General features: G+C 41.5%; 1 protein-coding gene across 28 annotated transcripts in view; it reads right to left on the bottom strand.

The window, feature by feature from the left end:
- Positions 1-25,432, bottom strand: part of RAD51B (RAD51 paralog B) — a 575,587-nt gene that overhangs the window by 441,471 nt on the left and 108,684 nt on the right. For 4 of the 28 annotated variants that reach the window (XR_014789909.1, XM_084848125.1, XM_084848119.1 and 1 more), the window contains exons 8-9: positions 15,176-15,238; positions 14,669-14,755 (exon numbers count right to left, since the gene is read on the bottom strand). The exons of 14 other annotated variants lie outside the window; for them this stretch is intronic. Coding sequence is in view for 9 of the 14 variants with exons in the window: in XM_084848125.1 (XP_084704251.1) it covers positions 14,669-14,755; positions 15,176-15,238 (150 nt within the window). In the remaining 5 variants the exon portion in view is untranslated. Of the gene's footprint in view, positions 1-6,517; positions 8,071-11,011; positions 11,127-12,757; positions 12,816-14,668; positions 14,756-15,175; positions 15,239-25,432 lie in introns of those variants that run through there. 10 more of the 28 variants (XR_014789878.1, XR_014789868.1, XM_084848206.1 and 7 more) reach the window with 5 other exon arrangements.

The following is a 25,432-nucleotide window of genomic DNA, read 5'->3' on the forward strand; positions in this document are numbered from 1 at the left end:
CATGTATTGCCCACCCCTGGTCTAAATGCTATAAAACCTCAGAGTTCCAATACCCAGTGTTCCTGGCCTCCCATAGGTTCAGTGCCATACATTTTAGTGCATAGCAAGTACCATTTCTGGCTGCATCCATTGGTCATGGAACCTACTGGTCTGCATAATGCATAGTTAATCCTTTCCCCACAGGACACCCAGTTCTGGCAGACAGTTCTGGACTAACCCTGCTTTGCTGGTGCAGCGTCTTTCCCTGGAATCCCTGGAGAGCTATCTTTTCAATTCTAATCTGTTTTCTAGAGGTCCTTTCCCTACAAATTGTAGCTTCTACACCCTTTATCTGATTTCCAATTGTGTGCTTGTGTGAGTGTTGAGGTGTTAGACTCAGGATACTGGCTAGCCTCTGTTATGCATGTGCCTTGCACAAATTGCTGCTAAATTCTTCTTCTCTCTCAAATCTGTAGTTCTCTCCCCAATCTCTCTCTCTCTCTTCCAGAAAGCCTTAGAATCCAAATTTGCCTGGTCCCAACCTCTACAGATCCCCCAGAACCATAGTCCATCCCATTTAGATCCACACTAACCTTCCATGTACAGCAAATTTCAGTCTAGACATTGAGCAGGACTTTAATTGAATTACCCCACCTTCTGAGCCCTGTATGTAGATGCCTATGATATTGACTTTGTTTTCTGCCTTATCTGTTCAGTGTAGGGATGTCAGAGAATTCCGCCACAGATCTCGGTGAGGCCGAATGCCAGTGAATTTGGCCCCCCGAAATCTGTGGCGGAACAGCCTGCCACCCCCCTGCCCCCCCGCGGATCCCCCCGGGACGAGACTTACCTGGGGCGGATCTTCCGGGCGGCGGCTGCAGCAGCTGGTCTTCCAACCGGCTGCTGCCGCCGCCATTTGTCTTGTAAAAAAACAAAAAACAAAAAACAACGTGATAGGCTACGTAAAGATTTATGTAGCCTATCATGGCTGGGTTTTTAAAAAAAACGACGACGTGATAGGCTACATAAAGACTTTTTTTAAAGTAAAGATTTTTTTAAAAGGTAAAAAACAAACAAACCCGCATACGCAAATGGCGGCGGCTACGGCCGCTGCCACTTGCATTCCTTATTTTTGGCCATCTTAATCTATGTAAATATTTACGTAGACTATGATGGCGAAAATAAAGGGAAACACAAATAGCGTAGCGGGCGCTACTTGCATCCCTTTTTGATTCGCCGTTTTAGCCTACGTCAATATTTACGTAGGCTAAAACAGTGAATCAAAAATTCACTGGTTATGCGGTTTGTTTGTTTTTTTCCCCCAGAGCCCTCCGCGGCCGGAAATCCGGCTGCGGACGGCTCTGGCCTGGCTGGGCCTGGCTGGCTGCTCAGCAGAGCTGCCGCGGAGCACAGCTGGCCGTGGAGGATTCCGGGGGGAGGAACGGAGTGCCTCCCCCCCTGTCAAGGATTCCGGGGGAGGGACGGAACGCCTCCCCCCCGCCATCAACATAATCCGCGGAAAGGTAAGTGACTTTCGTACATCCCTATTTCAGTGTGCCTAGGATTGTTTGCTGTTTATGAACTAATTAATTCAGTTTTGGAGTTCGTATAGTGCTTTTTACCAATCACCTATCTCCTAATGTGATCACCTTTGGAATAGACACGTGTGTGTGTGTGTGTGTGTGTGTCTCACTGGAACAAATCTGCCAAGATTCATTACAACCAATGTTAAAAGATACCCTAGATTAGTTTATCTTGGAATGTGTATATATTCCTGCATGTGTTAAGAACGGCCATTCGTGAACTACTATCTACACGACAAATTATATGAACTTAAGCCTCACTGACGTTGACAGGACTTGCATATGCGTAACTGTTTACAAGCTTCCTGCAAAAGGCAGAACCAGGAGTCAGAAGCAACTACTGTTTCTAATTCAAGAATTAAGGACAAAGATACCAGTGTTTTTTTATTTGCAACTGAAGGTGACACAAAAACAAGCACAAGCAATGTATCACTTTTAGCAGCAAGGCCAACCATAATGAGTTTTAAGAGACTATCGTTTCAGAGCAACCACAATTCTCTCCAGAGCTAGGCACATTGGCTGAAAGCAAACAGGGATCACAGTCACTGGTGTGTCCGTTGTGTGAGCTCGAGGTTGCTTTCTTTCTGGATGCCAACTCAGTGCTTTCTATCTCTAAGGGCATGCTTGGGCCAACTACAATTAATTGCACTTCAAAATCTGCACTGCTGCTCCAATCTGGACGATCCCAGCAACAGCATGGTACAATCACTGGCAAGAATGTGCTTCGTGGGGCTGCATGGCTGCCAGGCCAGACCAGCACTGGATCATTTCACACCACATCTTCCCTAGTTTACAAGGTATTGAGTACCTCCTAACACCTCCTCCCACTTCCTGCTGAGCTGGAGGAGGAGGAGGAGGTGGTAGTGCTGCAGACACTGCCTGGGCAAACTCACACACGTAAACCCATTTAAAGCATTCTTGCAGCTTTTCTTCTTTTTACTTACTGGCAACACAAAAGAAAAGAACTGTTGCTACTGAAGAGCTGAGGGAATGCATAAAATGTACTGAGTGCACTAAAGAATAAAGAGATCATTCTGCAAACAGTATTGTAAACACTATGCAATTCTTCCCATTTTTATGGTGAGCTAATCTTGGTAGGTAACACTCTGTTCTTTGTTTACAAAGTTAATCTGCCTGATTTGTTTACTCAGTCTCACTTAGTTAAGACAAATACCTTGAGAGACTAAAGGTCTTATCCAGCTCTGGGAAAGGAAAACTAAATGGAGTGCTGTGCTTTATTAGCAGATAAAGTGCAAACATTCATAATCTTACTAAATGGCCAGTGAAGACCACTGCCCACCATTTACTAAAACCAAAATTAGCATTGGGTGGCAAATGCTTATCTGATCTGAGCACATTAATCATAGTTAGTACATGTGATGCTATAGGGGTTGTCCTTTCCAGGGCACAGAACACTATATTTCTTGAAGATTTGAATTTGTATTAAATACAACATTATGCACATCGCATCTGCTGTTTGGAAACCATCTACTTTGAGAGAGGACTAACAATCTAAAAATGCCATCAGGATCACACCAAGATTCTAAAACACACTCATTTAGAAACAGTCAAATTGACTACTTACTTTCACACATAACATACATTTGTGCACATGCATGCACATAAATAGAGAGTCTGGATTCATACCAGATTAGCAACTTGATCTCATCTCTGATTTCTATTTCTATTATTTAAGGTGTATGATTTGTATCCCCTTCATGGATCACTGCCTTGTTGTGGCGAAGGGGCTTGCGTAACTCAGTGAAGCCATAAGCTATGCCGTGACACTCAGCTGTGGATGTGTCTGGTGGTGAAAAGAAAATCCGATGCTGTAAAGAACAATATTGTTTAGGAACCTGGAATGTCAGATCAATGAATCAAGGTAAGCTGGAGGTGGTCAAATATGAGATGGCAAGACTGAACATCGACATCTTGGGAATCAGCGAACTAAACTGGACAAGCATGGGCGAATTTAATTCAGGTGACCATTATATCTACTACTGTGGGCAAGAATCCCTTAGAAGAAATGGAGTCGCACTCATAGTCAACAAAAGGGTGGGAAAAGCAGTACTGGGGTACAATCTCAAAAACGACAGAATGATCTCAGTACGAATCCAAGGCAAACCATTCAACATCACAGTAATTCAAGTCTATGCCCCAACCACTGAGGCCGAAGAAGCTGAGGTTGATGGGTTCTATGAAGACCTACAACACCTTCTAGAACTAACACCAAAAAAAAAGATGTCCTCTTCATCATAGGGGATTGGAATGCTAAAGGAGGAAGTCAAGAAATCACCGGGATAACAGGCAAGCATGGCCTTGGTGTACAAAATGAAGCAGGACAAAGGCTCATAGAGTTTTGCCAAGAGAACACGCTGATCATAGCAAACACGCTTTTCCAACAGTACAAGAGACGACTCTACACATGGACATCACCAGATGGTCAATATCGAAACCAGATTGATTATGTACTTTGCAGCCAAAGATGGAGAAGCTCCATACAGTCAATAAAAACAAGACCTGGAGCTGACTGTGGCTCAGATCATGAGCTGCTTCTTGCAAACTTTCGGCTGAAATTGAAGAACATAGGGAAAACCACTAAACCATTCAGGTATGACCTAAATCATATCCCTCATGAATATACAGTGGAGGTGAGGAATAGATTTAAGGGATTAGACCTGATAGACAGAGTGCCTGAGGAACTATGGACAGAAGTCCGTAACGTTGTTCAGGAGGCAGCAACGAAATCCATCCCAAAGAAATGCAAGAAAGCCAAGTGGCTGTCTGATGAGGCTTTACAAGTAGCTAATGAAAGAAGATGACATCATATACCTCGACTTCAGCAAAGCTTTCGACAAAGTGCCCCATGATATCCTGATGAGCAAACTAGCTCAAAGTGAGCTAGATGAAACAACGATCCGGTGGATCCACAGTTGGCTACAGAATTGGACTCAAAGAGTGCTTATCAATGGGACCTTTTCAAACTGGGGAGAGGTAACGAGTGGGGTACCGCAGGGCTCAGTCCTGGGCCCAGTGCTCTTCAACGTTTTTATTAATGACTTGGAGGAGGAGGTGCAGGGAATGCTGATCAAATTTGCAGATGACACAAAATTGGGCGGGATAGCTAGTACCTTGGAAGACAGAAACAAAATTCAAAGTGATCTGGATAGACTGGAGCACTGGGCAGAAAACAGTAGAATGACATTTAATAGGGATAAATGCCAAGTTCTGCACCGAGGAGAAAGAAACCAAATGCACAGTTAAAAAATGGGTGATATGTGACTCAACAACACTACAAGCGAGAATGATCTTGGAATTGTTGTCGATCACAAGCTGAATATGAGCCAACAATGTGATGTGGCTGCAAAAAAGGCAAATGCTCTTTTGGGATGCATTAATAGAAGCATAGCTTCCAAATCCCGGGAAGTACTAGTTCCCCTCTACACAGCACTGGTTAGGCCTCATCTGGAGTACTGTGTCCATTTCTGGGCACCACACTTTAAGAAGGATGCAGACAAACTGGAGAGGGTTCAGAGGAGGGCAACAAAGATGATCAGAGGACTGGAAACAAAGCCCTGTGAAGTGAGACTGAAAGAACTGGGCATGTTTAGCCTTGAGAAGAGAAGACTGAGGGGAGATATGATAGCACTCTTCAAGTACTTGAAAGGTTGTCACAGAGAGGAAGGCCAGGATCTCTTCTTGATCATCCCAGAGTGTAGGACACGGAATGATGGGCTCAAGTTACAGGAAGCCAGATTCCGCCTGAACATCAGGAAAAACTTCCTGACTGTTAGAGCAATACGACAATGGAACCAATTACCTAGGGAGGTGGTGGGCTCTACCACACTGGAGGCGTTCAAGACGAGGCTGGACAGCCATCTGTCAGGGATGCTCTGACTTGGATTCCTACATTGAGCAGGGAGTTGGACTCGATGGCCTTGTAGGCCCCTTCCAACCCTACTATTCTATGATTCTATGAGAACGAAGGGACGCATGAGCAAATCAACTAACTTAATCCATCCTGTGTTCATCACTGCTGCCACTAAGTGAATGTCTTTATCTCTTGCCTGCCTCCACTAAATTGGCCCTTAAATCTCTAACTTATTACTTACCCAGCCATTTCTGTATTGTGTGGATTAGTAAGGCAATTAAGCATGAGATGAAAATCAAGGCATCAGACCATGATTAAACCAACAACAACAAAAATAGTTTTAACTAAAGGTTTTGAAAGACAGCAATCAAAGTTACTGTATTTTTAGGGGGGAAATCATATTTTGAAACAGTTCTAGAAGTTAACCATAAGAGCAATGAGGGTATGAAAATAACATGGGAAAATGCACCCATCTAAATCAAGTCTAGACTGTTTCCCTACTTAGCCAATATTTAGGAATAAAACAATTTCTATCAGCTCATCCTAGTTCATTGGCAGTACAGATTCCAGCCTTCTTGCTATCAGCTCAGCTTCTTTTATCCCTGTAGTCTGGGTTCTCTGCAGTAATCTCATAGAATCATAGAATAGTAGGGTTGGAAGGGGCCTACAAGACCATCGAGTCCAACCCCCTACTCAATGCAGGAATCCAAGTCAGAGCATCCCCAACAGATGCTCAGTCTTGACATCTTGACAGTCCAGCTTCATCTTGAATGCCTCCAGTGTGGGAGAGCCCACTACCTCCCTAGGGAATTGGTTCCATTGTCATCTTGCTCTAACAGTCAGGAAGTTTTTCCTGAGGTTCAGCCGGAATCTGGCTTCCTGTCACTTGAGCCCATTATTCTGTGTCCTGCACTCTGGGATAATGGAGAAGAGAGCCTGGCCTTCCTCTCTGTGACACCCTTTCAAGTACCTGAAGAGCGCTATCATATCTCCCCTCAGTCTTCTCTTCTCAAGGCTAAACATGCCCAGTTCTTTCAGTCTCTCTTCATAGGGCTTTGTTTCCAGTCCCCTGATCGTCTTTGTTGCCCTCCTGTGAACCCTCTCCAGCTTGTCCGCATCATTCTTAAAATGCGGTGCCCAGAACTGGACACCAGATGAGGCCTAACCAGTGCTGAGTAGAATAATCTCCAGCCTAGCTTCTTTTGATTTCTAGCCCATTTCTTCTTCTGAACTGTCCAGTTTGGGCTGATAACCTGCTCCGCTTTTACACACTATTTTAACTGCCACTCCCAACTGCTTAGCCAATCAGGATGGCACTAGAGTTTTGTTAAGTTTCTGATTCCCATTATAACCAGATTTCCTCCCCCCTCACCACCCTTAAGTTTCCGTTTCCTGGGCTGACTTTTTGAATCTCCAGGCAAGAACAGCCTCTAAACAGAAAGGAACCATTATGGAATAGTGAGGCAGAAAGACACAACCACTCTCAAACATCTTCTCCTGCATTGTAGAGGCCAGCTAGGCCTCTGGTTTTCCAGATAGCTGGGGGTGATGAAACACCCTCAACTAGAACTCAGATTGAGCAAGTCTCGTAGCAACTATGACCAGGCGCATTATCGTGCCTACCCTGTGACAGTGGGCGCCAGGCAAATTCCATCCTGATTTCAAAGGACAAAATCTTCAGAGCTAGAATCATAAGTACAACACTCTTTAGCAGAGCAAAGATATGAGTCGATGAGAGCCAGAGCTCACCACAGTTCAACAACAACCTGTTCTTAATGCCAGAGCCTAGCCTTGGAATAAAGTAAGTAATATATTTTCAGGTTCCTAACTAACCAAACCTATGAAATTTCTAACCAATCCCATTACATAATCTGAAGTATTTACAAATCCATATTAATTGCCACATACCACCAAAAACTTATAAAGGTATGCAACCAAGTTCTGGAAAAATAACTGCTCACATTTTCCATATTTTACCATTAAACAAGCATTTATTTTAACTTTGGCCTATCAAGCCACCGAGAGGCCCCCGGTGGTCAGAAACATGGACTAGAAATATTTGTTTTAATTATGAAGTTTATTCCACATTTTACAACACCAACAATGTTAAGATTGAAGTATTTTGACCAGAACAAATTCTAAGAGCAATTCTCCAAGGCTTAACCTATGCCTATATTTTCTCCAGTGTTTTAAATAATTACATCATAAAATAATTTCCATAAATACAATCTCACTCTTTATATGAAATATTCATAATAAATAACAATGCAAACATGACCCTTTATCATCTCTTAATAACTGAAAGTCAGTTTGATAAATAGCAGGGACTCACTACATCATGCTGATAGAAGAGTATCTATCTAGGGAAGGGACACAAAGCTTGATGCACTAGCATTAAAAACATAAAGCAATAGCAGTAAAGTTTATAAACTGGGTCAAATAAAGAAAACACAGGACTCTATTTCAGTCATATCACCTGAAAGAGCATCTCTGGAAAAATTACAGCTCTGTTAAAGAGGTTCAGATAGTTCAGTCTGGCCCAAAGCATAATCATGGTTATCTTCTGATTAGAAAGCCCAAATGAATGTTTTTTATATTTCAGGTAGGAGTAGTGCCACATTCGGAAAGGTTTCATCACTATACTTCCACCACACAAGAAAAAAAAGAACAGTATAAATGCCTGTTCATTAACAAACGCTAGAGTACAAAGCAGTGATCCAATGTGATTCGGGAGTAACTTCTACAAAAATCACCTTATTTCTGGAGTTTAGCGCAGTCCCATACCGTCCCCGTCCCCCTAATGTATACCTTGATAACTGGAGCAAAACCTAGTCATACCTGAAATTTCTAGTTAGGACATTTGCTCTATTATTTCACTTTTCACTAGCATATATTTAAATGTATGAGATTAGACACACACACACACACACACGATAGTGGAAACGGTTATGAAAGACGTTGCTCTAAAATGTTGCTCTGAATATGAAAATCATGGCTAGTTCGTAGTCATGTGCTAGTGCATTTAGGAAGGCTGTAATATGTTTATGGTTCTTAGTAGACAGACACCATCTCGTTAAATTTTCTTAAAATCCAGTATCTTGGTGGAGGTAACATTTACTGTTTAGTGTAGCTTTGGTTGTTAGGGGTTACCATGAAGGTTTTGTTATTCCATGACATCAGCTGCGTTCTGAGGGGAAAGTGTGCCAATGAATTTCAGTAATGACTTTTGTCTCACCACACTGAAAAGCCAGCCAAGCTTCGCTGCACCTGCAGGCCAGCTGAGCAGAGGAAAAAATGAAGTATACAGATTAAGTGGGATTTCTGATTTGGTTCCTAATTAATCAAAATTCCTCTGGCAGGAAGTGTAAGGAATTTTTCTTTGGTTCTTTTCTTCTTTCAGTTCTCAAAACATAGTTCTTGAAAGCTCCAGTGATACATATCTGTCCAAAAGCAGGATACTTCCTGCAGAATGCTTTAAGGATTATTAAGGCAAATCCCCCTATTTTAGTGTGTTATACCAGGATTTGTGTATTTCTTAGGAAACCATTTTGGCTAAAGTTTTAAAATGAATGCCATACTCGTTGTTTAAAATGGTTGATAGTAAGCTTCAGTGTGGTGGTTAGTATTTGTATTTCTAGACGCTGTAAAATAGAAGAAAGGATTCTTGGTGTAGTCATGGCGGTCCTTGTCAGGTTTTAATGAATACAATCCACTTGAATTAAAAGAGGCAGTAATGAGCTAATTATCAATTGTCACATTTAAAAAATGTTTTGCAATCCACCTTTACGTCCATCAAAATCCACAATGTGTTTTGCTAACAATATAAAACAAGCCATTAAAATATCTAAGAAACAACAACACATAAGTATTGACAATAGTACCATGTCAGCAGCTACAATAAAACAAGAGAGTTAAATGTGTGACAATCCCACATTCCTCCTCTCTCTGGTAACACTTGCACTGCACATTAAATATACTGCAATATTTCTACACCTCAGTCCTGGTAAAGTCAGAATATTTTTGTAGTTTGTGGTATTTTCCTTAAAAATAATATTGTTCTTCATGAAGCAATAGTAAAAATAACTATTTCAGTATAATTTTTTTCAAACAATTAAAAATGAGATAAAAATGCAGCTTCTTCCAGCTATTTAAAATGTTGTACTTGCAGCAAAGGGTGGCTTCTAGGGTTACGCATTAAAATCAAGATGCTGATAATCAGCATATCTAAAAGTATATAAAAATGTAGTGGGAGAATAAATATATGTGCATCTAAGTGCTGAGCTACACATCCAGCTAAATCATAGAATCAGAATCATGGGATAGTAGGGCTGGAAGGGGCCTATAAGACCATCGAGTCCAACCCCCTGCTCAGTGCAGGAATCCAAGTCAAAGCATCCCTGACAGACAAGCATCCCTGACAGACAAATCACATAGTGTATTCCTTTTGGGATGCTATCACTTCAGACTGCAGATAGGAAAGAAAAATCATCAACATGAACAAATAACATAGGGCCAAGTTGGACTTTTCTTGGGCTGTAAATGGGAGAAGCTGGATATTTGAATACCATCCCCATGGGTAGGAGTCTCATCACATATAAAACCAGTACATTAGAGAGAGGGTTAGGCCTAACTTTACATGTAAAGCCTTACATGGTCTAGGTCCAAGGTGCCTTAGGGAGTGCCTTCCCTACGTCCCAGTCCACCACCTATGGTCCTCTGAGGGCTTTCTGCTGCGGCTGCCTAATGTGAGACTGGCAGCCACACGCAAGAGGACCTTTTCCTTTGCCGCCCCTCAGTTGTGGAATGACCTGCCGGTTAAAATGCGCCTGCTCACCTCGTTGAAGGTTTTTAAGCAGGCATTAAATACACTATTATTCCAGCAGGCCTTCCCTTTTTAGAACTCTTGTTCCTTCTGCTGACTTTTGTATACTGTTTTAAACGGTGTTGTTTTAAGCTGTGTTTTACTGCTGGATTTTAAAAAAAATGTTTTTAAAATCCAGCAGTACTCTAAAAAAAGTTGTTTTTATTTATATGTTGCTGTATATATTGTCCATATGTTTTTATGTAAATGGTTCTTAAACTCTGTATATCATATTTTAATGTTTTAACTTTTGTAAACCGCCCAGAGAGCTTCAGCTATTGGATGGTATAACAATAACAACAACTTTTCCTCTGATCACACTAGTTTTCTATGTGAAGTGAGTTTGAGGGCAGCATTCAAATGTACATCTCTCCTATCTGCAGACTAAAATGGTGCAGAGCAGAAAAGCTTTATCAATTGCTTCTGCTGAAAGTACAAACTGGCGCTTAGACAACTAACAACACATCAAGGAAAGACCTATTCAAGAAACTCTCCCCTGGTGTGCCAATTCTCTAAATACAGGAACTTTTAAAAATCATTCAAAAAAAGCAAGCTCCCATCTTTTAATTTGAAATAGAGCATGTGGGTCTTCCCCCTTCACAACTTTAACAGTCCTTGAACTGGTCCAGGGGAGGGATGATGGCAGCCCAGAACACATCTATGCTTGTAACCTAAAAGCTCCATTTACTATTGGATAAGTATCAGTGCACTTCAGTTTCTTTGGAGCATACCTTAACAGTAGCCAGATCACAGAGTGCAGTTTCAGGTGTCCCAAAATGACCCCCAGAGACAGAGTAATGGCTTCAGGCCAGTGGCAGCAAATCACAGTGCACTGTAAAAAACAAAGTGTTGTGCCGGCCAGTCAAGGCTGCAGCTGTGGACCAGTTTACTTTAAAAAATTTCCCCCAATGCGAGAGTAGAAATGAGCTGAAACAATCAGACACTGCCTTTAGGGGCATTTGGCCAATGAGGGACAGAGAGGGGCAGGCCTCTAGCCACTCCAGTGCACAAGAGGCTGAAGAGCCAGCATACTCAAATTTGAAATCTTCTTTTGGAACTTCCCTAATAAATGACAAATAGGGTCCAAAACACATTGGACAACAATAAATACTTTTTCTCGTCCACCCCACTTTGTCATCTTTGCCTTAAAAGAAAAAAATGGGGCAGTGAGGGGGAGAGCAGAGAGGCCTAGAAGGCACTTGGCCAAGGCCCCCCTCAAACCAGACAGCACATATGTATCTTAATACAATAACTTGTTGAGCAGGCTAAATAGTTGTAGCGGCACTGGATATTCTCAAGGCAATAATCTTGACTGCTGCATGAGAAAGCCATCTTTTTCACCCCTGGAGTTTTGGAGCTCATGTCTCTTCTATTGAATAATATTTTCATGTATTAAGTAGAGCAGCATTTGAAGAAGTCTGGCTGGTCTTCCTTGTGTATCTGCTGCTCTCATAAATTTTCAAAGTTTAATGAAGTCATATAAAAAGTTTAAAAGATGACATTCTTGGCCTATAAATTTGTATAAAGACTCCAATGAGAGAATGAAAATATAACCCAACCTTATAGCTTTTCTGAGTTTCCATTAGCAGCTCAACACTCCTACCCCTTTATTTGTAAGGTATTTTCTTTTCCATCCACCTTAGATGTTTTCCACTTAAAGAGTTATCAACTAGAAGTGTAACTGAGCCTGGCACAGTTTACCACTCAAAGATTCACAATCTGATCCCATGTGTTTACTTGGAAAGTCCCACTTTGTTCAATGGACTTTCTTCCTAGTACACATAACTAAGATTGCAGCCTTTGTCATCTGCCAGGTTTTATCATGCAATGCATAGTGGAGTAGGAATGTGAACCAAAAGACAGGAACCTGGTGGAATTGTAAAAGGGAAATACCCTTGAAAAACAGCAGCAAGTTTGAAATAGACCACTGTCTTCTAGTGCACCACTGGGTGTTTTTCTCTTGGACGTTTTTTGCTGAATTGGTATTGCTCTCTTATTTCTGGATTGAGTGCATGTTATGCCAGAAAGTGAAATGGTTGGTTTTTCCATAATCCCTACTTTCTGCCTACGCCACCAGTGTGGAACTGAAAAAAATATTCTGCTCAGAATTTGTGATCTGCAAAAAACTCTACTGCCCTCAGTGCTGTCCTCATCTTTAACTTGCCTCACCCTGTGATATTCAATTCCAGCCATGCTAGTATACCTTCAGTCAAGCCCTGCAGCAACTTATGCTTCATATTTTGTTTTGCATCTATCCTGGCTGGAATTACTGATTGAGGTATAACTCATTGTAACTACAAACCCACAGCATCCACACATCTATGAAGTAGTACTAAATAACAAAACGCATGTGTCTTGTCTAAGGCCATTCATTTATATACAAGGATATTTTGGAAAATAAAATTACAGGATAACTGTCCACATTATATATTGAAAATTGCAGTTACTTTCCAAAACACTCACAATTCTTCTTCTCTAGACTAGGCGTGGGAAGATCAGGATGTACTGGCAGGATGATTTGCTGTAGATGGGCAACGGTTTCAAACTCCGAGCTGTTTAACAATTGCAATAACAAAAAACACCCCCACCCTCAAAATCAGGCTGCTAGAATTACTGATCTGATAGATTTGTACATGCAATGGGGAGTAATTGACTCCATCCCCTGAGCCATAATTTTCATCTGGCTCAATCTCCCACGCCAGTATTTTGCACCTGGCTCTGATTGGTGGATCTTGGGCTTCTAATACAAAAACAACCCATCCAAAAAGCCTGGGATTATCATGCCTGCTCTAGATGTTTGGGTGAAGTGTCTATCACCTTTGAGGATCCACACAACTTCATATGTCTTTGCATTAACCATGTTAAGCCCACAAATCCTAGTCAAAATCATAGAATCATAGAATAGTAGGGTTGGAAGGGGCCTACAAGGCCATCGAGTCCAACCCCCTGCTCAATGCAAGAATCCAAGTCAGAGCATCCCTGACAGATGGTTGTCCAGCCTCGTCTTGAACCCCTCCAGTGTGGGAGAGCCCATCACCTCCCTAGGTAATTGGTTCCATTGTTGTATTGCTCTAACAGTCAGGAAGTTTTTCCTGATGTTCAGCTGGAATCTGGCTTCCTGTAACTTGAGCTCATTATTCCGTGTCCTGCACTCTGGGATGATCAAGAAGAGATCCTGGCCTTCTTCTCTGTGATAACCTTTCAAGTACTTGAAGAGTGCTATCAAGAGGTGGTGGGCTCTCCCACACTGGAGGCCTTCAAGACGAGGCTGGAAAGCAATTTGTCAGGGATGCTCTGACTTGGATTCCTGCATTGAGCAGGGAGTTGGACTCGATGGCCTTGTAGGCCCCTTCCAACTAGGGATGGCGGAGAATTTCTCCACGAATCTCCGGGAGGCCGAATGCCAACGCATTCGGCCCCCCGAAATTGGTGGGGAAATTCTCTGCCGGCCCCCCGCCCCCCCCCCGGATGGGACTTACCATGGCCGAACATCCCTCTCAGCGGCGGGTTCCGGCAGCGTTTCGGCGGCGTTTCGGCGGGGGCGGGGGCCGGTCTCCCAACCGGCTGCCACCGGCGCCATTGAAAAAAAAAAAGTAAAAAAACAACGACACACACCTGTGATAGGCTACGTAACGATTTACGTAGCCTATCATGGCTAGATTTCCAAAGTCAGCCGTGATAGGCTACGTGATGATTTACGTAGCCTATCACGGCTGACTTTGGAAATCTAGCCGTGATAGGCTACGTAAATCGTTACGTAGCCTATCACGGGTGTGGTTTTTTTTTTACTTACTTTTTTTTTCGCGGCCGGGGAGACGGGGCGCTCCTCCCAGGCCTGAATTTCGGTGGCGAGGGATGGGGCGCCTCCCCCCCGGCCTGAATTTCGGACGGGCGAGGTGGGGCGCCTCCCCCCCGGCCTGAATTTCGGCCAAGAGAGGCGGGGCGCCTTCCCCCCCTCGCCTGAACTTCAGGGGGAGAAGCGAAGCGCCTCCCCCCCACCGCAAAGCAAGCTGCGGGACCAGGTAAGTCCCTTTCGTCCATCCCTACTTCCAACCCTACTATTCTATGATTCTATAATTCTATGATTCTATGATATCTCCCCTCAGTCTTCTCTTCTCAAGGCTAAACATGCCCAGCTCTTTCAGTCTCTCTTCATAGGGCTAAATCCTTAGCCATGACTTTCCTTCTCATGAACACACACATGTCCATGGTCATCTTACAATGGACTTGGAGTAGCAGAATTGTATGTAGGTGGGGCACACCTGGTGTCAGCTCTGGGCCTTTCCAAACTTCCCAGCTACGAATCTCTCTCCCCACACATGCACCAAATCAAGACTACACAAGATGCCAAGTATATCTAGTTAGATTTCTTACATGTGAAGGAATTGGCCAGCTTGCCTCCCACACAAGGGTAATCGGAAGAAACTGCCCTATTTCAAAGTTGCTGTGGTCGTCATTATTCTAGAGGAAAATACATTTACATATTTAATTGATTAGTCAGTCATACAATCAGCATACATTCACATAATGATCCAATCGCTTTTCTAAATGGTTTTCTTCTTACTTTTCAATATTCAGTGAGAATCAGTTCCCCATTATTGATATGGCCATCATTTTATTTATTTATGTTAATAATTTATATCATACCTTTCTACTAAAAATATAGCACTCAAGGCTACATTAGTGATAGCCAAACACATAATATTAAAAACACAAGCATAAATCACCTTTCATTCTTAACAATTTGAAATATACCCAGGATGGCCTTCAAATACATTCTTGTTCCCAACAATTAACAAACAATGTGGTGACATGAGAATCTCATCAACTGTTACCATAGGCAAGATCCATGAATCTTCACTTCCAATATTATTTTATTACCAGGAGAGGGGTGAGTCGCATGTCTGCAACACAACTTCTGAGTAACATCCACATCAGCCTTTTCTACCAAAAAATATAAAGAATGTGTTAAAATCTCCAAGACTGCTGATTTTTGGCAAGCCTAGGAATATCTTTATAATGTAAAATAATGCATAGGTAATATTTGTGCTGAATTAAGATTTATTTTCTGCTGCAAGTAGCTTTGCTTTAACTTAGTATGTGAGCAAAAGGTTTGCCAGTTTTACTTGCTTTTTGCATAAACAACAATGCTCTGATGCCAAGGACAGCACTAGATTTCATCTAGAGTAAGTGCCATGCTTGGCATTCTACACAAATAAGCTAGCCATCTTCTGAGTTCCAACAAGGAGTAATGAACAGAAATTCCATGGGAAGAACTATGAATAAAAGAACAGACGTGCGGTTTTCAGTACAAAGTTAACCAGTCTTACAATAATTTTTATTCAATTAAACCAGGTCACAGGATCTGGATGAGTCTCTCATTTCATCCACCCACTTTCTTCTCCTTTCCTGTGCCAACCAATGAAGGACTGTTCACACAAGTGTATTGCAACTTAAATCATTGGTAAAGTGTTTATGCTGTCTGTCAAGGATATTGCATCAGAGGTTTTGACTAGAATGGAAACATTTCCAGTTGGGAGCACAAAAAACCTAACAACATGGCTATAGTTTAAAGGGCAGAAAGAGAAAGTCTGCCAACCTGAGTGGAGGCTACAAAGTATATTAGGCAAGCCAGTATTCCTTTAGGTTTAAGAGGTTTGGGATAATTTGTAGTACCAGAGAATTAAAGAAGACATCAACATGCTCATAATATGTTAAGAAATATGCAATGAGCAATTAACACAGCAATCCTAAGGCTCCCCAGACACTGTCTGGGGTGCCAAAGAATGCGCCAGATTCCCTCCTCCTTGGGCAGAGCCTCAGAGGACCTCCTGGACACTGTGGAAAGCTTTGCGGTGACTCCTCTTCCAAGGTCAGAGGTCCAAGCTAGGGAGGGAGAGAGGTGTGTTGGTTGGCGGGATGGGGAGGGGAGAGGCCAGGAATTCACCAGATCCTAAAGCCAGTCAGGCCCTGGCCCTGGCAGTGTGACCCAACTAGACAGGCCAAGAGGCCCATCTAATGAAGAAAGTTTTTTGGAGGGCAGAAAAGTGAAAATCGCCTCCAGCACTCCTCCCACCCTGCTGGCAAGAGCCTGGCAGAGCAAAGGATTCTCAGAAGCTTCTTTTTTCTTTGAATATATTTTTATGTATTTTATCTTCATAAGTGAAATAAACAATACCAAAATTACCAACAACCTAATCAATACTTCAATTTCCCAACAGTACAATATTCTGATGAGGACACCACAATAACAAAGAGAGAAGAAAAAAGAGAAAAAGAGAAAAAAAGAAAAAAAGGGGGGGAGGGAGAAGCTTCTCATTAAGTGAATAATATTAAGTAAATAAATATATTAAATGAATATTAATTTAAAAGTCTCTGATCTGCAATGTCAGGACAGTTGAGAACTTGTATAGCCAGATGTAACATGCTTAAGACCATACTGAATGACACCCCTACAATTTACAAAGGGTGTTTTTTCTCCTGCTTATTTTTGAGCACTCATTCTATAGTGCCATCACATCTAATGTGCAACGGTAAAACTCATATAACTGCTTTTTAAAAGAATTTAGATAGTAAAAACAGAAACCTGATCTCAATAGAAAATCAAATTACTCAAGTGTAATACAGCTGTTACAGAAAAACAGATGAAAAAGATAAGAGAATGGACCCATAGAAATGTATGAGCAGGAGATACAAGCTGAGTGAGATGTAAAGAAATACAAACTAAAACAGCACAAAATGCAACCAGGCCACCATCAGCTGAATCTATTCTGACCAGACGGTGTTTTTCCAACTTAGTACACAATCTTTGCATGATAAAAGAGAACTGAAATTCAGCAGTGCGCTTCTGATATTTAGTTGCCTATTTTATTTTAAAACATTTATACCTTGCCTTTTCTCCTAGGAATTCAAGACAGCTTACAACAACCAAAAATCAAAATCAAACATTTTACACTTAAAATATTCTTTCAACATACAACATAAACACTAAACATTAAAAGCATGAAACAGCAGAAATTAACCATGCAATCAAAATAATAAAAAATTGACATATTAAACACAGCAAGCTAAAATTACATACTAAAAAACTTCCTAAAAAGAAAAGTCTTGTCCAACTTTTGGAAGGTCATTAATAAGGAGATGAGATGGGCCTTCTTTGGAAGGGAGTTCCACAGCCTAGGCATAAACACAGAAAAGGTCCTTTCCCAAATATCTCTGGGGTTGTTGGGACATCCAAGAGGGCATCAAAGATTATCTCAATAGGTGAGCAGGCTTGTACAGGAGAAAGCAGTCTTTCAGATATCCTGGTCCTAAACCATTTGGGGCTTTAAAGGTATTCACCAGGTTTTATTCTTTGCTCTGGTTTTTTTCTTGATTTTATTCTGCACTGCTTTTATTCTTTGTTTTCATGTTTATATTTTATGTTTTAATGTATTGTGCACCACGCAGACAACTTTGGTTATTAGGTGGTTTAAAAGTGCAGTAAATTACATAAATAAATAACTCATCCGCACTTTCAATTATACCCAGAAACAACCTGGAAGCCAGTGCAACCATTTCAACAAGAGAGTTTCATGCTCCCCATATGTGGCCCCTGTTAACAATTGGGCTGCTGCATTCCAGATCAACTGGAGTTTCTGAATACTCTTTAAACGGCAGCCCTATATAGAGCGTACTGCAATAATTAACATGAGATGTAACAAAGGGATGTGTCACTCTAGCCAGTTCCGCATTCTCCAGGAACATGCATAGCTGGTGCACTAGCCTCAGCCAGCCAAAGGCACTCCTGGCCACAGCCAAGACCTGGGCATCCAAGGTCAAGGATGGGTCCAAAAGAACTATGAGCCTGCAAGTTGAAGACAAGTGCTATCCCATCCAGCACAGGTTGAACCCCAGTTCCCAAGTCAGCACCTCTATCTTGTCTGGATTCAGTTTCAAATTGTTAGCCCACATTCAGTCTACTACCATCTTCAGGCATCGTTTGAGGACCTCGAAAGCCTCTCCTGAAAGAAGATGGAGACAGAGTTGGGTGTCATCTGTGTATTAGTGATGATGAACCCCCCCAAACCCCAAATGACTTCTCCCAACTACTTCATGTATATATTAAACAGAATGGGGGACAAAACAGAACCCTGAGAGATACCACAGACCAACGGCCAAAGTGCTTAGCAGGAATCCCCCAGCACTTCTGAAACCAGTCCTCTAGAAAGGAACAACACAACCATAACACCATGCCCTGAAGTCACATTCTTGTGAGCCATCCAGAAGGATACTATGGCGAATGGTCCTGAAAGCCACTGAAAGGTCCAGCAGAACCAACAGGGACACACTCCCACTGTCCAGTTCCACACATAGGTCATTCACCAAGATGACCAAGGCTGCCTCAGTTCCAAAACCTGGTCTAAAGATGGATTCAAATGGATCAAGAAAATTTGTTTCATCCAGAAAAACCTACTGTTGAAAAGCCATCACATACATGAGCACCTTGCCCAAGAATGGAATACTAGAGATTAGCAAGAAATTCTCCAATATGGTGAGACTAAGGGGCGGGGGGCTCAATAATGCTCTGGCCACAGCCTATTTCAAACATGCAGAGCCAAATCTTTCTGTAATGAGGCATTTACATTCTCACCAAACATTCAGTCAGCTCACTTCTGCCTGCTCTTATTAGTCGAGGTTTGAGTATACATGCAGTTGGCCCCATCTCTCCAAGAATCCTGTCCACACCCTAAGGCTGCACAAACTGAAATGTATGCAGTTTAACTGGATAAACAGGTATCCAGTTAAAGATCCATCTACTGGTACTACCCTAACTGCAGCATCTTAGTCAAAACAGATACAAGGAACTTTATCCACAAAGTACCTCACAAATTGGTGATAGTGGTCATAAATTACATCTTGTAAACCAAGATGTAAATGACCTCTAGCTTCACAGAACAACTTCACTGCCTGGCAGATGCAACGGTGGTGGAAAAGCCTGCTATCTCAGTGTCTGTCTCTTTAAAGCTACTAATTCTTGGCCAAGATAGCTTGCATCCATTGCTTTACACTGACAACCTCACCTTTTCCCACATTTTTCAGATCCACAAATGGGAAGCCTTTTGATGTATTAAGTCTGCCAGAAATAGCCAAAGTAATCTCCTTTTTAATTAACACCTTTCTAGACTTATCTCCTCAACCTAAATGGTGAGAAGATTGCCTTCCTGGCAACATGTGATTCATTTGATTGGTTAAACCTGTTTACCTGAGTTGTCTAGCCCCCTGGCTAAATATCACAGAAATAGACTAATGTATTCCTTTAGTCCTTTGCCATCTCCTTTGACCATTTGAGGACGCTGTGTGTTGAATCTACCCAGGTGACTCCTACATTGTTGTATTTTCCTCCAAGAGTTTTAGTATAGGTTAGTAAGCTTCTTAACATTTGTTTCATTTTCAAATAACTTTTCCGCTTTCCATTTGTCCATTATTGCATCCTTTTAAACACCTTTCTTTCAATCTGGACCTGAGGTTTGCTTTCTGATGAACCCAAAAGAGAATTCTCCTCCCACCTGTCTAGACTGCCCAAGTTACACAATGAGGCTCTAAGCTAGCAGGAAGTAAAGAGGATGGGCGGAAACTTGACAGCAGGAATTTGGGGGCTTGGCACCTTACATTAGGAGAAGCACACTCACTCCCAACTTAGGCTGACTAAGAGAGTGCACGGTGGCAGGTGCAAAAAACGGATACATTACCTGCTGCCTGCCCTACAGGGTTGGTCCTAGAACGGTGTCACTTAGTCATTGTCACAAAGACATCAACAAAAGACAACTCCGTACCTACAACTCCATGTCTCTGTTGTCCTTTTATGGTGATTGTTAATGGCTACAGGTTACATTCTAGCAATTATTTGCAAAAATGGTGGGAAATGACCTTTGCTGTGACCTATGGTAGAGCAGTTCCAATTATCTAAGTGGACATAAAGACTAACCATAAAATCTGAATACTCACATTTATTTACATGTGTTTGTGTTTCACCTATTACTTTACATCCTTCCATCTATTTATTGCACTCACTTTTCTTAGCTTAGATCTTTCACTTCAAAGTAGCCTGGCAGATATTTCACAGAACTACCAAGATAAAGTAACTGCACTGAGCTCAATACTGACGAGAAAAATATAAAAACAAACGCTCTTGTGCCTGCTTCTTCTCCAGACTTGCAGTTAATGGAACACAGCTGGAATACAGCTGTCAGTTTTTATTTCTCAAGCCTCCATTAAAACAGCTACAGCTCAATCATGACAATTACCTCAGAATTACAGAGCTCTGAACTCAGGACATTAAGAACAATTAAAAATTAGGTAAGAACTAGAGGATGACAAACAAGCCTGAAGGCTCAGACATTTGGGGCATATTATTTTTTATAAGTTTTTAAAACATGAAATACACCTTCTGCACTTAGACAGCCTACAAACATTATTCTTGCTACTCTATATAGTGCCTTTCAATTATGAAAATTGTGAAAGGATACTAGTAATACACCCTTTTTGTGCAGAGTGAGTAGCTGCATGTATTGCTGCACAGATTTTTATCAATGTATGGAATGGCTGAATGTCTTTCTGATCTGTCTAAGCACAACAAAATTAGCTCTAATTTGAACAGAACATTTTATTTATTTATTATTTGTGTTTATATGGTACTAATAAAACAAGTTCTTTAGACATCATACAATTATTTTAAAATAATACAATACAATAAAATACAAGCAAAGATCTTAAAACACTATACAAAGCAAACACAATAAAAAATGCAAACGCAAATACAAAATCATAATGATAAAAAAAACCAACCAGCCAATAACATACAGTAAAAAATGAAGAGCCAACCAAGAAATAAAACAGGAGTTAAAAACCACCAAGATGTAATAATGACCAAAACAACGATTCTCAAAGGCTGGGGAAAACAAACAAGTCTTAACCTAGTAACAGGAAAAAACCAATGATGTTGTCAGGCGAATTTCCCTAGGGAGAGTGTTCCATAGCCAAGGGGGCACCACCGAGAAGGTCCTCTCTCTAGTAGTCACCCTCTGGGATTCAGAATGAGGAGGCACTTAGAGGAGGTCCTCTGTAGATAACCTTAGGGCACAGGTAGGCATATATGGGAGGAGACTTTCTGTCAGGTACCATGTGTTGAAGAACTTTGTAAGTCAAAAACAAAACTTTGAGTTGGACTTGGAAATGAACTGGGAGCCACTGCAGGTGAGAGAGGACTGCCATGATACCTTCAAACCATCTGGTCCCAGCAAGAATTCATTGCCATATTTTCCACCAGCTGTAGTTTCTGGACCATCTTGAAAGGCAGCCCCACATACGGTGCATTACAGTAGTCCAAACTGGAGGTTTCCAGAGCATGGAACACTGCAGCCAGGTTACTCATCTCCAGATAGGATCATATCTGTTATACCAACCAAAGCTGGTAAAAGGCACTCCACCCCACAAATGTAACTTGAGTCTCTAATGGCAATGATGAATCCAAGAGCACCCCTGATCTACAAACCTCATCCTTCAAGGGGAGTACAACCCCTTCCAAAACAGGTTGAATACCCCATCAGGCACTCAAGCACCTTGCCCAAGAGGGCGACATTTGCCACTAGCCGATAGTTATTGAGATCTTCCAAGACTTTTCAGGAGTGGTCAATCTATTGTCTCCTTTAAGAAGGCTGGGACCACTCCCTCTCTTAGAGAGGAATTGATTACTTCCAGGATCCAGCCAGCTATCTCCTCCTGGACAGATGTACTCAGCCATGAGGGGGAAGGATCGAGTATGTGGTCAGCCGAACCCTACCAAACACCTTGTTCACATCCTCAGGCTCTACAAATTGGAAGTCATCAAACAATATAGGACTGACCTGTATCTACAGATTACAAGTGATTTCAACCCTCAAAATCTCTTGCAAAAGTGTCACAGCACGCCACTGAAGGCTTTACTACATCATGATAGGGGCTAGATTTTGAAAGGATGACATTGAGAGAGAGGATGCAGTAGTGTGTGTTTGTGGTAGAAGGGATGCTTCTCCACCACTATCACCAACACTATGTAGGCTTGCTAATGAGTTCATGCTTGTGTTTGATTTTTAACATTAGAGACCTTGATATTTTATAAGATTATTTCAACTTGCATGCAAACGAAGTAGTAACATTTGGTTTGACTTCAGTGTTCTTATACTCTTAACATAGGACATGGCCCAGCCAAAGTTCAGTAGTTTTAAATTTTTGTTGATGTCAGTGGGCTAAATCCAACATAATGCGAGTGCACTTGCCCTTGCGAAATAGGAATTTCCCTCCCCGTCCGACTTCCAGCACACCACCTAATGAAGCTCTAGAGGGTCCCCAACCTTCTAGAATAGATTTGGGAGTTCACAGGGGGTATGGGCGGCGGGAGAAATCTGCTTCACCACCAGCGTCCATTCTGCTGGCTGAAGAACACCACTGGATGCAACCTAATGGAAAAGAACTATTCACACACTTAACTCTTCCATTTAAATCAGTGGGACTTTGGCTTGCTCAAGCCCACAGGCTTTATTGGGGAAAAATCTACTTAGTCAAGAACTTGACCCAGTTTGCATGTAACAGCTAGCTATGGGTTGTGCGCTGCCTGCTTGTCGCTTCTACTTTCAATCAGCTGTAATCAACAGCCCAGGAATTGCCCATGGTTTGTTGTTGGGTTAACTCTGGGTTGCTTAATCCCTAAACAACCCAGAGTCCCAGGTTCGGATGTCACTATAACAACCCAAGAATGGGGTATTCCTCGGTTGTTCATTACAACTGACGGAAAGTGGAAGTGATGAGTGCACTGGAGAGAGCATGCTCATTCACTGCTGTGCAGCCCTGCCAATTCCTGAGTTCCTGAAACAACTAAGGAATTGATGTGACGTGCAAACCAGGTCTTTATGTCCAAAATATGTAAGATATTGCAAATTATTTCAGCTTGTATAATTATTACACTACAGACGTGTCAATTTGGTAGAAATTTTAAAATATGCTTCCATATTTGTTCAATTATGTATTATTCATTTAAATTTTTAAGCCATTTTTAGGGCTGTACCTTAACAAAGCACTATACAAACAAAAGCACGGTCAGATAGAAGACATAACAGCCACAGTAGTATGCATACAGTAGCATGCATACAGTAGCTTTTCCAAAGCTGCTTTGAACACAACTGCCAATTATGAAGTCAACTGAAGGAGCTTTAAGTAGAAAAGTCTTAACTGCTCACCTAAACGCCTGCACAGAAGGGGCTAGGTACAAGTCAATAGGAAGGGAGTCCCACAGTGCTGGGGCCACCATGCCAACCTAGAAAATCTCAGTTGGCCTAGCTCAAATTATACTGGGCTCAAAACATGTTGCAGTTTGGATCTGGGGTTCTGTTTGGAGTTTGGGTAGAAGAACTAGCAATGGTTTCATTAGACAGGTCATTATCTGATCAGGTTTGGCCTTCAGGTTACTTGTGACCTCTGCAAAGGTTGAGGGCCCAGTTCAATGGTCAGCCCACAGAGATTGAAGTCCTTAATATATGATCCTGTAGCCTTAGCCAGCAGTCCCATCAAAGCTCTTTTTTAAAAATCTACAGATTACCTTTTTTTAATCTACAGATTTATCTATAGAAGTCTAACTTTAAATTTGGTTTCAATGAACATAGCATATCAGTAAACTATCTGACAAAAGATACTTTCACAATTTATACAGAAAATACATTTGTGTTATCTTTTTTATTCCTGTGGTATCTAATGCAGGAAGCAGCATATCTGAATTAAATAGATTGTCCTATCTGTCATTCAAATTTAAAATGGTTGTCTTTGATGCTTGTGAGATAATATAATATAGTACACTAGCAATGCTGCTGAAAATAAAACTTCTGGGCTCCTCTCTTCTCTTGGGAATGTGGTCTTATCCATAGTTCACTTAATGCATAGACAATTCAGTTAAGATTCAAGTGGCGTACTGCAAGAGCAGTCACTGAAGCAAGATGCTTGGATCAACTGATCTTGATGACAGGCTGCTATCAAAGTCTGTTCATTATCTAAGTTCTTCGAAGGAGGGTGATAATCCCATGTGAGTAAAGGTGCTGTGTATACATGCGCTGCAAATATGCAAAGAGAAGAACAAGAAGAGATAAACTAACCAAAATGAAATGAAATGATCTGCAATAGAGGGGTTTCTCATTTGACTTTGGGTTTCTACTGAAATACTTATCTTCAAGTCCACATACTTGGGGGTTGGACCTGATGGTCTTATAAGCCCCTTCCAACCCTACTATTCTATGATTCTATGATCTCCATGATACACTTCCTGCTGCAAAATCATTTAAAGTGGCACCTTCTAAAGTTTACACAGCTGCTCAATTAATACCATCAAATTTTATTTTTAAAAAGATAACAGTCTTGAAATTGCCTCCACTTACTTATTCTAATTAAGCACATTTTCTTTAGCTGCTTTAAGGAGCATTAAAATTTATTACAGCTTTCCTTTAACAAATAGCCTGAAGAGCCATTGCTTCCTGCTGAACAAGACGGAAGGCCGGATGTTCAATCCTATTGCAAACACCCTATATAAACACATAAAACTACTAATAAAACGACTGCTGTTTACAAATCAAAGAGATACAAATGAATGAATGTTCCCTACACTGAAGTCATCAGGCTGTTATTAAAATTTAATCAAATTGTGTGCACTTAATCAAACCTTAAATCATTCAGTACTCCCAACAATATGTTTCAATGGGCTTCTGTGTTGTTGGCCTTCAACCTTTTCTTAAAATGGTGTAAGCATCAAGTCCTCCTGCAGAAGCCTGCTGGCCATGCCATGAACAACAGAAAGTAGGAAAAACAGTTCCTAAATCAAGTACGTGCTCCTGGGAATAAACACATTTTCAAATGATGTAATTATAACAGTATGTCACATGCTGTTTCAAAATTAATACAACATTGAAATAAAGAATGTGTGGGTAGGAAATATAAACAAAAATGATATAATGCTCCTTTGAAGCCAACTGCTGTCTGTTTTCAATCAGGCCAGCTGTTGAAAAACTATTTGAAAGGGAGGAAAAGTCTCACTAAATCAGGGAAAATTTTGTTTAGATCAGATCCCAATGAACCAAGGTC

This window comes from Heloderma suspectum, chromosome 1, assembly GCF_057233095.1.
Source record: "Heloderma suspectum isolate Gila_16-S chromosome 1, 16-S_ref, whole genome shotgun sequence".
In the NCBI taxonomy this organism is placed as follows: domain Eukaryota; kingdom Metazoa; phylum Chordata; class Lepidosauria; order Squamata; family Helodermatidae; genus Heloderma; species Heloderma suspectum.